At 32.2% G+C, this 12,999-nt stretch overlaps 2 protein-coding genes across 2 annotated transcripts in view; one reads left to right on the plus strand and one right to left on the minus strand.

Annotated features, from left to right (window-relative positions):
- The window catches only part of LOC146997297 (uncharacterized), a 274,037-nt gene that overhangs the window by 8,827 nt on the left and 252,211 nt on the right, over positions 1-12,999 (minus strand). Inside the window, exon 3 of the mRNA XM_085817270.1 lies at positions 8,605-8,662. Coding sequence (XP_085673396.1) covers positions 8,605-8,662 — 58 coding nt within the window. The remainder of the gene's footprint in view (positions 1-8,604; positions 8,663-12,999) is intronic.
- The window catches only part of LOC146997298 (uncharacterized), a 213,086-nt gene that overhangs the window by 6,828 nt on the left and 193,259 nt on the right, over positions 1-12,999 (plus strand). The gene's annotated exons all lie outside the window — the stretch shown is intronic.

A 12,999-nucleotide genomic window follows, 5' to 3' on the forward strand; every position in this document is an offset into this window, starting at 1 on the left:
CTAAAGTAATTGAATTGAGCTATTTTGAGGAAATATAAAGAACACAGTGTTCGTTAATTTTAAACATAAAAAAATGTCCTACTTGGGAAGAGCTCGTAAGGAAGATTTGCAAAATCTCGCAGCTGAACTGGGAGTTAATGTGACTGCAGATTTGAAAATAGTTGATTTAAAACAGAAAATTGTTGAAAGTAGAGATTATGATGAAGTCTTCGTCAAAGGAGTTTTAGACACAATAATAGAAGAACGGAAAGAGAGGGAAGAAAGGGAAAGAGAAGAAAGGAAAGAGAGGGAGGAAAGGGAAAGAGAAGAAAGGAAAGAGAGGGAGGAAAGAGAAGAACGGAAAGAGAGGAACGAAAGAGAAGAACGTAGGAGACAGGAAGAAGCAGAAGAGCGGAGAAGAAACGAACAGTAGGAATTAGAGAGATTAAGACTTGAAGCAGAGACAAAGTCTCAAAATACCGGACAGATCCGGCCGAAAACGGTGGTGTTGGTGTATTTAATTATGGCAAAGCACACGAGGGCTATCTGCCTAAGGGGAGGGATGCCTTTCGTGGAGGACTTTCTAAGGGAAACTGGCTCGTATACACGTTACACATGGGGAAAACCACGAAAACGCCCATGCAGCCAGCCCGTTCGCGGGATTCGAACCTCGGACCGAACTACCAGTGTTCAGCGACTTTACCGCTCGGCCGCTGGTGGGCCGGCCGAAAACGGAGTTGCGTCACCTTATGCAGAAATTCGATGACAAGAAAGGAGATGTCAGTTTATATTTGCTATTGTTTGAAAGGCAAGCAGAATGGGCTAAAATTGATAAAGAAGAATTTGTATCTCATTTACTAGGACTACTTCCTTACGAAGTAACCCAGTTAATAGCTAGAGAAGAATTAACCCAGTTAATAGCTACCCTCCGATAAAGCTAAAGACTATGAACACGTGAAAAATTTATTGTTAAGATGGTTTAAATTAAGCCCGGAAAAGTTTAGGCAGAAATTTATGAAACATCAAAAAAGTACCGAATCCACATGGGTGGATTTCAATTATGAAATAGAAAATTATTGCAAAGAATGGGTGACTGGTCTAGGAGTTAAGACTTTTGATCAGTTGCTAGATTTGATGGTGCTTGACCAGCTTAAACGTCGAGTTCCTCCTGAAATTCGAGATCATTTTCTTGATGAATGGGTAGAGATGATTTCATCTAAAAAATTAGCTGAAAAACTTGATGCCTATGAAAACGTTTGCGGAAACTTTCAAAAAAGTCCTGTAGTGGATCGGCAGAAAGAAAGATACAATGCACTAACTCATGGTAAATTGAGTTCAGATAATAAAAATAAAACTGAAAAAAAATTGTCATCAGGATTTAATTCGCAAAGCTGGTTTCATAGACCTAGAAGTCCACGTCCAGATGATAAATATGAAAAATGAAAAACGCCACAATGCTATCAGTGTGGGTCCTATCAACATTTAAGACCCCAATGTCCAAAACTTAAGAATAGTACTGAATCTCCTGCTAATCTTAACAGAATTAGTGCAAAACCAGAGGATGAATTTCTATTACCTTATACTAGTATGGGTTACGTAAATGGTCATAAAATTCCTATATTAAGGGATTCAGGTGCTAGTATTGATATAGTTTGTCGCAAATACATCACGCCGGAAATGCTGACAGGTGAAAATGTGTGGGTGCAACAGCCATTAGATTTGAATCCAACCTGTTTACCATTGGCTGAGATCGAACTAAATTGCGATCTTGGACGAGTAATAACTAAGGCTGCCATTATTAGAAATGAACTCGACAAAGGAAGGTATTTATTAGGCAATCGAACTTTTGCACTGTTGAATAAACAAGGAAAGGAACCTGATAGTTGTCCTCACCAGGTTAATGCTGTCTCTATGAGCTCAAAAGAAAAGAGAAATAGCCGAAGAGAAGATCTTGGAACCGATGAAGGAAGAAAATAAAGCATCCAGAGATGTTTTTGAAGAAGAAGATAATTTACCGGAGCTAAATTCGGAAGATGAAACTCTCATGAAACTGGTAAACATTGATTCAGAAGAAATTGCACAACTTCAGCTTGCTGATAAGGAACTATCTAAAATCATCCAAGAAATTAAAGAAGGTACATGCAAAAATGAGAACTATAGTCTGACAGGAAAAGAACTTTTAGTTAAAAAAACGACGGATAAAATGGGCTTTGAAAGACAGCTTGTCGTTATACCTGAAAAACTCAAGCCGTCAATTATAAAGATGTGCCACGAAGGAACTTCTGGTCATTTGGGTGTCAAAAAGACCAAAGACAGACTTGCTAGATATTTTTACTGGACGAGGTGTTACAAAGAAACTGAAGATTTTGTAAGAACTTGTGATGCTTGTCAACGCGCTGGAAAAGGAAATGACAAAAAGAAGGCTCCAATGACATTAGTACCAGTAATTTCCGAAATATTCACTAAAATAAATGCCGATGCCGTTGGTCCGCTACCTATTTCAAAGACTGGAAAAAAATATATTATTACAGCTCTGTGTATGTCGTCCAAATATCCAGATGCTGTTGCGGTGACAGACATTTCTTCGCCATCTGTGATTGATGCTTTCTTACAGATTTTCAGTCGTATGGGTTTCCCAAAAGTGATCCAAACAGATCAGGGGACCTCTTTCGTCAGTGCTTTGACAGAGGAATTTTTGGAGCGTTTCGGCATTAAACATGTAAGAAGCTCTGTGTATCATCCGCAGAGTAATCCCGTTGAGCGATTCCATAGAACGCTAAAAAGGGTTTTAAGAGTCGTATGTATAGGAGCGACTTCGGATTGGGAGAATTATCTACCATCAGTTCTTTTTGCTCTCAGAACAGACACACATGAAAGCACTGGTTTTACACCAGCAGAATTAGTTCATGGCAAAAACCTACGAACGCCAGTCACTTTACTTTATGAGCAGTGGCTAGAACCGATTGAAGAAAGTAATAATGTTGTCAGTTACGTTTTCGAACTTATTAATCGAATGAAGAAATGCCAAGAACTTGCCGTGGAAAACATGAAAGAAGCTCAACAACGGAGGAAAACATGGTACGATCGAAACGCAGTGAAAAGAGAATTTGCTAGAGGAGATTTAGTTCTTGTTTTATCAACGAATCGTAAAAATAAACTAGAAGTACAGTGGAAAGGACCTGGAAAAATAGAGCAGAAAATTTCAGAAACCAATTATATTGTAAGTTTCGAGGAACAAAATGAGCCAAATCAAGTATATCACATTAACATGCTTAAACCATATTACAAAAGACCAGAAATGATTAATATGATAACTGAAGTGGAAGGAGACTTAGAAATGGACATCCCTCGTTTACCTTCCAATCCAAGTATATTAAATTTTTCGGACATCATAGAGGAGAATGAACTCGAGAAAAGGTTGAATTCCGAGCAAATAGAAGATTTACGAAAGATTTTATGGAAATATTCTGGTTGTTTTTCAAATAATCCTGGACTAACAAACTTAGTTTGTCACGATATTGAGCTATTAAATAACGAACCAATACAAATAAAGCCATACAGACTGTCACCCTGACAGACTGAAATTCTCAAAAGAGAAATACAGAAAATGCTCGATCTTAAAATTATAGAGCCCGGAGAATCGGACTATACATCTCCCATGATTTTGATAGAATCTTCATCAAAGGATCCTCGGCCTTGTATTGATTATCGTAAACTCAATGCTGTTACTAAAACTGAATACTATCCTTTGCCTAATATTGAAGAACGTATCGAAACTGTAGCAAAAGCAAAATATATTACCCTATTAGATTTATCTAGAGGCTACTGGCAAATTCCGTTAACAGAAAGAGCCCAAAGATATGCAACATTTGTAACTAGTTTTGGAAGTTTCAGGCCTCTACGTTTACCCTTTGGATTAAAAAATGTCCCATATTTTTTTAGCAAAGTTATGACTAAAGTCCTGGCTGGATGCGAAGGTTTCGCTGTACCATACCTGGATGACATTGCCATTTACTCAGAAAACTGGGAAGAGCACCTTAAAAACTTAACTTCTGTTCTAGAGAAAATACAGAAAGCAAATTTACGACTAAAACCATCAAAATGTAAATTTTCACAAGATCAAGTGAGATACCTAGGCCATGTTGTGGGACAAGGACAACGAACCCCGGATGAAGTAAAGATCCTGGCTGTAAAGGAGTATCCTACACCTAAAACCAAAACAGAAGTACGTGCTTTCTTAGGACTGGTAGGGTATTATCGCCAGTATATACCGAAATTTTCGGAAATTGCTTCACCCCTCACGGACGCTTTGAAGGGGGTAACAAAAAAAGGAAATATACAATGGTCTGAAATATGTGACAAAGCTTTTAAAAATTTAAAAGAGTTGCTATGCAAGAAACCAATTCTGTATGCTCCCGATTTTGATAAAAGGTTTATTATACAAACCGATGCCTCAGACAATGGCATGGGTATAGTACTATGCCAATTAGACGATGAACAACGTGAACATCCTATCTTGTATATAAGCAAAAAATTTACTAAGTTTGAAAAGAATTATTGTACTACTGAAAAGGAGTGCGCTGCTATCATCTACGCTATCAAGAAACTGCATTTTTATCTGTATGGTCAGCAAGAATTCTTGATTCAGGCTGATCATAATCCTTTGGTCTGGCTACAATCCAACGCAAAATGTAACTCTAGATTGATGCGCTGGTCACTCTCATTACAACCTTATAATTTTAAGGTCATTCATCGCAAAGGACCTTTGCACAAGAACGTAGATGTTCTGAGTAGAATTAAGTAATGTAATAACTCTTAGTGTACGTAACCACGTTCAGGATTTATTTATTTATTTAATGTATACTCAATTGATGTATTTGAACGTTCTCCATTTTTTTCTTCCTATTTAAATATGGTGTAAAAATATTTGTTTAAAACTTAAAATTTTCGGCCTGAAAATTTGGAAACTTATGAGAGAAGTTATCTTTTCTCTTTAAGCAATTGAGCAAGCCGAGCTTATAAACTTTAGAAATTTACACAACTTTTCCCTTCGGTAAAAGTCTCTCCGTTGGGGGAGAGGTTGTAATAGATTCAAATAATATTAAAATCTTGTAGTTTAAATAATTTAAATAGATGAACATTAAGGTATTTGTGAATGGCAATATTTGAAAACAGACTCGAGTGCCACGTGCGACTCTCGCACGAAGAATGTAATTTATTTTTAAATGTTAGAATATGTTTTCTCTTCTTGTTTGTATGTCGTCATTTTTTTGAGTGTTAAATAAAAGTTATTGCTGTGTTCCATCATTGGAGTTGCTTTATATTGCCAAAGAAGCATCACACGGCTAAGTGTCCTTGTCGGCTAACTGTCCGTGTAGGCTAAATGTCCTGTCGGCAAATGTCCGTGTCTGCTAAATGTCCTTGTCGGCTAAATGTCCTGTCGGCTAAGTGTCCATGTCAGCTAAGTGTCCTTGTCGTCTAAATGTCTTGTCGGCTAACTAGTGTCGGTTAAGTGTCCCGTCGGCTAAGTGGTTGTCAGCTAAGTGTCCGCGACAGATACTGAACACGGTCTTGAATGCCTTTTAAATATGCGTAAAAAAGTTACATCAAAATATCATTCAGTTTTTCAATTCAGAATCGTTTACTTTTGAAAAAAATTATATTCAATTTGAAAGCGATGTCGCAGCTTTCTTTTATTAACATTTGCAGTTACAGTTTTTGAAGTTGTGCAAATTTAAAAAATTTTTTATATACTATATATTTTATTTAAAACATATGACTTAATGATGTGTATACTTCTCTATGCTCATTAAAAATGCTTGATCTCATATGAAAATGGCCAATCTGAATCTTTTATCTTCCTCTCCTTTGAAATCTGAATTCTTTTTTTTTCCCTTTTAGTTTTATATTTAATATAACTGAACTTTAAAATAATTACTGGGTTAATATATTCTAGAAATGTTATAAATTTGAAAAAATAAAATCATTTGTAAGATGTAAATCTTTCTTTATTCTATGTCAAATTATTGATAAAATGATCAACCAAGTTTCCCATTAAAGATTTTTGTCAAACTGAGTTCCCCCTTGGCTATCAGATAAATGTTTAGTATCCTGATAGTCTATCTTATTAAATGTCGGAAATGCATTTATTCTTCTGTAACAGCACTGGAGTCAAGATTACTTCCATAGCATATGAGACGGCCGTTTAGCGATAACTATGAAACAATATCATGATTTGCATTTACATAAAATGCGTCTCGCCTTTTAAAAGGAAATTATTCAATGCTTGCTATCCTTTCTCTTACCAATTTTCGTTCTTAATACTACTGGTCAGTTTTCAAAAAACGTTATGTTTCAATAATTTGTAAAGTCATTACATTTTGCTCTCATAATAAAGAAAATTTATCAACAAAAATAAGCATACAGTGCGAAGTTATCTAACATTTGCACTTAAATGCGTAATATTAAATGAACTTTCACTGATTTTAAAATTAAAGTCCATTTTTGTCTTATATGTAGAGACAGGTTATAATTCAGTAATTCCGCAAATGAATCCATTTTCAGTACTTCTTTATGTTAATGGTTGTACAAAGAAAAAATTCTATTTTGTAGCTAGATACAGGAAAGACACGCATGTCTTTATTTTAATTAAATTTAATGGATTGTTTCATATAGTATCAAGTTCGTTTTTATTCAAATGAACTCATAATAGTTTTTCTACTTCTTTTACAGTCACGCGATTAGTTTTCCTAAATGTAAGACTTTTAACAAATTCACGCGAAAAGTTTTTTTTAATCTCCATATTTTTTTTCCGTTGAGAACATACAGCTTCCCCGTGCACCACATATGTACAACACGGGGCTTACAGAAGTAAGTTAACTAAACATTAAAAATTACATGCATAAATACACATTAAATGTTACATGCATAACTAAAGCGAACAACAGCAGAGAACAGCAGTCTGGACTTCACAAAAACAGATAAGTTCACTGGCCAAGTCACTCCGAACATTTTCAAATCGTTCTGTAAGCATAATCTAGGGCCATCAAATGTAGCGCATGAGAAAATCAAATGTTCCACATCCTGAGGAACTCTTTTTGAACATCTCCATATTAAAGCAAAAATTTTAATCTTTCTGATGATCTCTTTACTTACATTTCTGAAAACCTTTATTGCATTCAGAAAAGGCTGAAAGTTATAAAATTTTCAAATTTAAGTAAATTGAGTTAATTATATTAGGTTTAATTTATTATGCAATTTTTTACATTACTTAATACGGCAGTTTTTAAGCATTTATGATTAAAAATTGCACCATTCTTGTCATCTTTGCTTTCTATGGAGCAAAATGAAATATTTAATTTTTAATTGTACAGTATGCAATATATAAAGAAATGAATAGAAAGAAATGAAATATTATCCTAATTATACAAAAAATAATGTGTTAATAATAAACAAAATTTAATAACTTAATAATTTTCTACCGTTTATAAGTCTTTATTATCATTGTTAAAATACAAAAATTAAAAAGATATTGACAGACATATACTTACGAGTAAGAAAACTCCTAAATATAGCATATATTTTGAAGGCCGAATTGAGAGAATTTAGGAAAGCTCAAGTAAAAAAGCAACTTTACTCAAGAAGAATTTTTCTTGAAATTCAGATTCTAGTTTTATCGGGGCAAGTAAAGAAAGTTATCTATTCTTTTATTATGCAGTTAAGTAGTCAAATAAAACAACCAGGTAATAAAACTTCACTAAAAAGGGGAAGATAGGTAGGAAATTGCTATAGCAAAATCAATTTTATGGAATAAAAAACATTAAGAAAGCTAAAGTTGGAAAACTCTTAAGTTCATATGTAACAAATTTTCCCTGTAGTAATTCAAGAATATAGTACTATAAATGCATTATTTGACTGGATAATCTTTATCAAAGATTTATTGCATGCCTAAATGTAGAATGTTATATTAAAAAATAAAATTTTGAAAATCCAATAAAAACGTTTGAGGCTTTCTTTAATAACTTAGAAATAAAATTTGAAACTTATATGAGAAAGGAAATGTAATTATATATTCGCTAACACATTAGATATCCAAAATGTTTTGTTATAGTAGAAAATATAGAGAATGTAGTAAATGGAATAAAACACAGACTATATTTTAAATAATAAAAAATATTCAATTTTTCTCTAAATGTAAATTTTAATCTTATTTATAAGATTCTGAACAATTTACAAGCGGATTTTAAAATCTCTTCATGGTATGAGAACTTCTATGCACAAAAATTGAGTTTTTGTTTTGTAGGTTTAACTTTGATGCATAAAGTAATCACAAAAGATACAATGTACTTGTATTTATTCCAAAATGTTGGTAGCAGTTAAAACGTGTAATTAAAAAAATTAATGTTCCTATACTGAAAAATAAGAAGCTCCAGTTGAAAAATTACCATAATTCGAATTATAATTATTTTTATTCAAAGCTTAATTCTCTGTAATTTTACCGCTATAAATATCATTTTTTCTCGCATTATATTTTTATATGTATATTAAAATAAAACTTACATATAAAAAATAAAACACACCAAAGTTTGAAAATTCGTTGTTTGATTATAGACTAATAAAACTCACCTCCAGGTGTGCATTCCTTCACGCAGTCTCTAACCACAATACCTTCATTTAAATATTTCTGGAAAATAAATTAGTAAAGATTAAAAAAGAGAAAAACCAATGCAAAACATACATTATGCAAACTGGTAACGTTTTTCCTGCGTAGTTTTAAAATCTACGCACAAGGTTTACTTAAGTAGTAACTTAAATAGTAAAAATAATAACAATGATAGTACTAAAACCTAAGTGGTAAATAGAAACTACTTTAATTAGTAAGATGGAAAAAAAAAAAAAAAAAAAAGTCTTCTTTATCCGCTTGAGAAAAGGAAGTATTTATCATTATTTTTTTAAATTTCGAACTTAAAGGGGCGTTAGCCCAGAACGGCTATTAGCTTCGAAACAGCATTTTGCGTTGGTTCATCATAAATGTCCGTTTCACTTTCCAAATTGTTGCCACCAAATATTATCGCCTTTTCTTATATTTAAAGAAATTAAATAAGGAAGAATTTGTATGAAGATATGTATGTTTCTAGCATTGTGAAAAAGCAGCGGTAACTAGAACTATCAAATTTTGAATAATGTATCCTCCACCCGAATATGGGCAGCTGGAAGCCCGAATTTGGAATCTAGAATTCGTTTGATTGGCTAATTCACATTTTGTAAAACTTTACTGAATTTTTGATCAACAAACTTAACGATTCCAAAGAGAGCAATGACAAAACTGTATGGGGGGTAAAATTTTTATCACCTGCGCGCGAGACTGTCTATCGATAATTCTAAGGATATGCAGTTTTTAAATATTTTTACCCCAAATGGACATTAGACCAAAGACTCTCGAAACTTGTATGTGAGTGTGAATGCAGAAACGCCTCTTTGGGCGCATATAAAACCTGAAAGTTTTCAGACATTTTTTATGGTATTATTTTCGGCTTCATTGTGTGTTTTTTATTTGTTTAATTAAAGTAGTAACAATGGGAAAATAGAAATAATAGATTTAAAAATTATGAATAAAGAAAACGCTCGAATAAACCCGGTGATGCTTTGAAACTTCATTGGTATTACTTTAGCTTCTGAACAAACAATAAAATCAACAGGTAATCAACAACAACAAATATGAATACTATAAAATTTTTTAAAATCTGCATGTTATGTAACTGCAAAAATTCGTATCTGAGTGTTTTTACTTCCTTGTACGAAGTAATGAATGTACTGTAATGGCGAAAAATTTCGCGGATCACATTTCAACGAAAATATACATTTTGACCGCTCCGATTTCATTTTAACTATGTTTTTATGTAACATCTGTATGTACTGACAGAATAAACAACTCTTTTTTCCAAAACGGATTGTAAAATAGATTTAAAAGGGCTTCAGAAGAAATTTTTTCCATGACGTCTGTATATACGTATGTACGTACTTACGTACGTATGTATCCTCGCATAACGAGTAGCTTTAGGCGAGTAGAAAACGAGTAGCTTTAGAACGCTGAAATTTTGTATATGGAACTACTATAAAATATAGTTATGCACCTCCCTTTATATATATATATATATATATATATATACCCACTCTGTTACCCAGCTTGGTGAGATTAGTTTTTTAATCCTTATATGTCGGTAAATTGTGCATTTTTTGCTTTAAAATGTTACTGAATTATGTTTTTTTTGTTCTGGTTAAGGTTTATATGCGTTTAGTTAGTCTGCATGCAATCGTTATAGAATTATCGACAGGTTCAAAGTTTAAGTTAAGCCATTTATTTATATTTGAAACTCTTAATAATAGTGATTTAGGTCCGTTTATGCACCAAATTTATTGTTTTTTTTTTGCAGAGTGGGTGCGAAAGTAAACTTTCAGTATTGTGAGCGGAAAAATCTAGCTTCCTGCTTGGTTTTGTATAAAAACTCTAATTTTTAGTTGTAAAAAAATTTTTAACTGTTTATAACTATATTTGATGTTTTATGTTTCTCTGTATTTTACAATTTTTAATGAAGATGCTTTGAGGTTTTATGTATTTTTGCTTTGCCACGAGGTGAAAAATGAATTGATTGAATGAGAAATACATCTGTAATGAAATTCGAGGAAATAAGTTTAAATGCAATGTAGCAAAACAATGCGTATAATTTAATAGAGCATATAAGGAAGTCATGTGGTGTGCACGTCAGTTAATTTTAGAAGCAAAAAATTATTTTTTCCCCATAGCTAACAAAGAAAGAGATATAAACCATATAACATTTAAGTCCTAGATATTAATAAACGAGTTTAAAAAATTGCTAAAAAATAAGGACATAACTAATCCTGAAATAATAATTAAAATAAAAAGATATTCTTGTATTTGAGAAGCTTAAAATGAATATTACTTAATGTGGTAAGTGAAAATCTTTTAATAACTTAATCAATGATAAAGAAAAGAAAACCTATCAGTAGCAACAGTGATTAAAAAATGAAATTAACGATTAAATGGGGATTATAAAGAAGCAATCAGGAACTGGATAAATAGAAGAATAACAAGAGACAGTTTTTTTTTGTTCAATATAGCATCAGGTTTTAAAATAAGAGGAAAGCAAACTTAAATAAGATTACATACAGTTTTATTAAAACTGAATAAGTAAATGAAATATTAAGCTTATACATTAAGAAAGAATTGAAATTAATTGATTTAAGTGCGTTGAAGAAAAGATCGACAGAATTTTGTTGCTGAATTAGATAACTTTTTATCTTCATTTTATTAAAATATGTGTTAGAAGCATTTCTTTTAATATAGTCATCATTTAAGATTGTTTGGTTTCTTCCAAACGAGTTTTTTGTGTTTCCTTTAATCAGATTTTTGTACATAATAAGGTTTCTTTATCAAATTTCCATTAGAAAACTGATGAGATAGCTTAATAATTAGGAGGACATGGAATGACGTCATTAGCGGTTTTTTGTAGACGTTCTGTAAAAATGCTTATTATTTTATATTTGATAAAAATATTATTAATATTATATTCCTCGTGTGCTTTGCCATATTCAAATTAACCAAACCAAACATTCGACGAGTAATTGCTTAATTCTCTTAAAACTAGTTAGTGATAGTTAAACATAAATAGCATATTTGGATTCAGTGTCTTTTGTATAAGAAGCGCCCTAAAATGTGGGAAGAAAAGCGGATAGAGTAATATTTATATATTACCTAACCTTATAAGCAAGAAGCTTAACTTGCTACCGTCCAGTTTTAATCCATGTCGAAGTCAAACAGTGATATTCACAACGGTATATCAGTTGATGATTCGCTGGTATTTTTATCAAATATAAAATAATAAGCATTTTTACAGAACGTCTACAAAAAACCGCTAATGACGTCATTCCATGTCCTCCTAATTATTAAGCTATCTCATCAGTTTTCTAATGGAAATTTGATAAAGAAACCTTATTATGTACAAAAATCTGATTAAAGGAAACACAAAAAACTCGTTTGGAAGAAACCAAACAATCTTAAATGATGACTATATTAAAAGAAATGCTTCTAACACATATTTTAATAAAATGAAGATAAAAAGTTATCTAATTCAGCAACAAAATTCTGTCGATCTTTTCTTCAACGCACTTAAATCAATTAATTTCAATTCTTTCTTAATGTATAAGCTTAATATTTCATTTACTTATTCAGTTTTAATAAAACTGTATGTAATCTTATTTAAGTTTGCTTTCCTCTTATTTTAAAACCTGATGCTATATTGAACAAAAAAAAACTGTCTCTTGTTATTCTTCTATTTATCCAGTTCCTGATTGCTTCTTTATAATCCCCATTTAATCGTTAATTTCATTTTTTATATCTGTCTAAGCGAGATGCTCTCATGAAGGACTGTCTAAGGAAAACTGGTTCGTGTGCAAGTTACACAAGAGTAAAATCACAAAAACGCCTATGTAACCAGCCTGTCCGTCGGGATTCGTATCCCGGACTAAACTATTAAGCTAATGAAATGTTTAATGAGCCCACGTTAATAAGACACTAGGATAAATATCTTTTTCTATGCATTGAGGCCTCAGATTCCATAGTATTCTCCACAGGTATAGAACTGTTACATAAAAGTAATTTTTTATGACAGAGAGATTACGAAATCGGAATTTAATTTTAAATAAAGATACTTTTCCATTAACTTAAGATTACTCCCATTAGACTTAAAAATTTACTGAAAACCTGTTAGAATTCGCATCAGTATGTCATGGGCGTCAGATCATCACAGTGGTTACTCTGATGAATTTTTCTTTCTTATACAACGAGTTTCTCAGTGTAAAGTATGATTTTTCATCATTCTCTTTCATGTTTACAGCACACGGTTATGAGAATAGAGAGGATGTTAATAATAGCGAGGAAAAATACCTTGCAAAGTTTTAAAGCCCAATATCTTTTCGCCGTTGGAATAAAGTATGACATTC

This window comes from Stegodyphus dumicola, chromosome 5, assembly GCF_044657685.1.
Source record: "Stegodyphus dumicola isolate Sdum_Otavi_A_Nest chromosome 5, ASM4465768v1".
In the NCBI taxonomy this organism is placed as follows: domain Eukaryota; kingdom Metazoa; phylum Arthropoda; class Arachnida; order Araneae; family Eresidae; genus Stegodyphus; species Stegodyphus dumicola.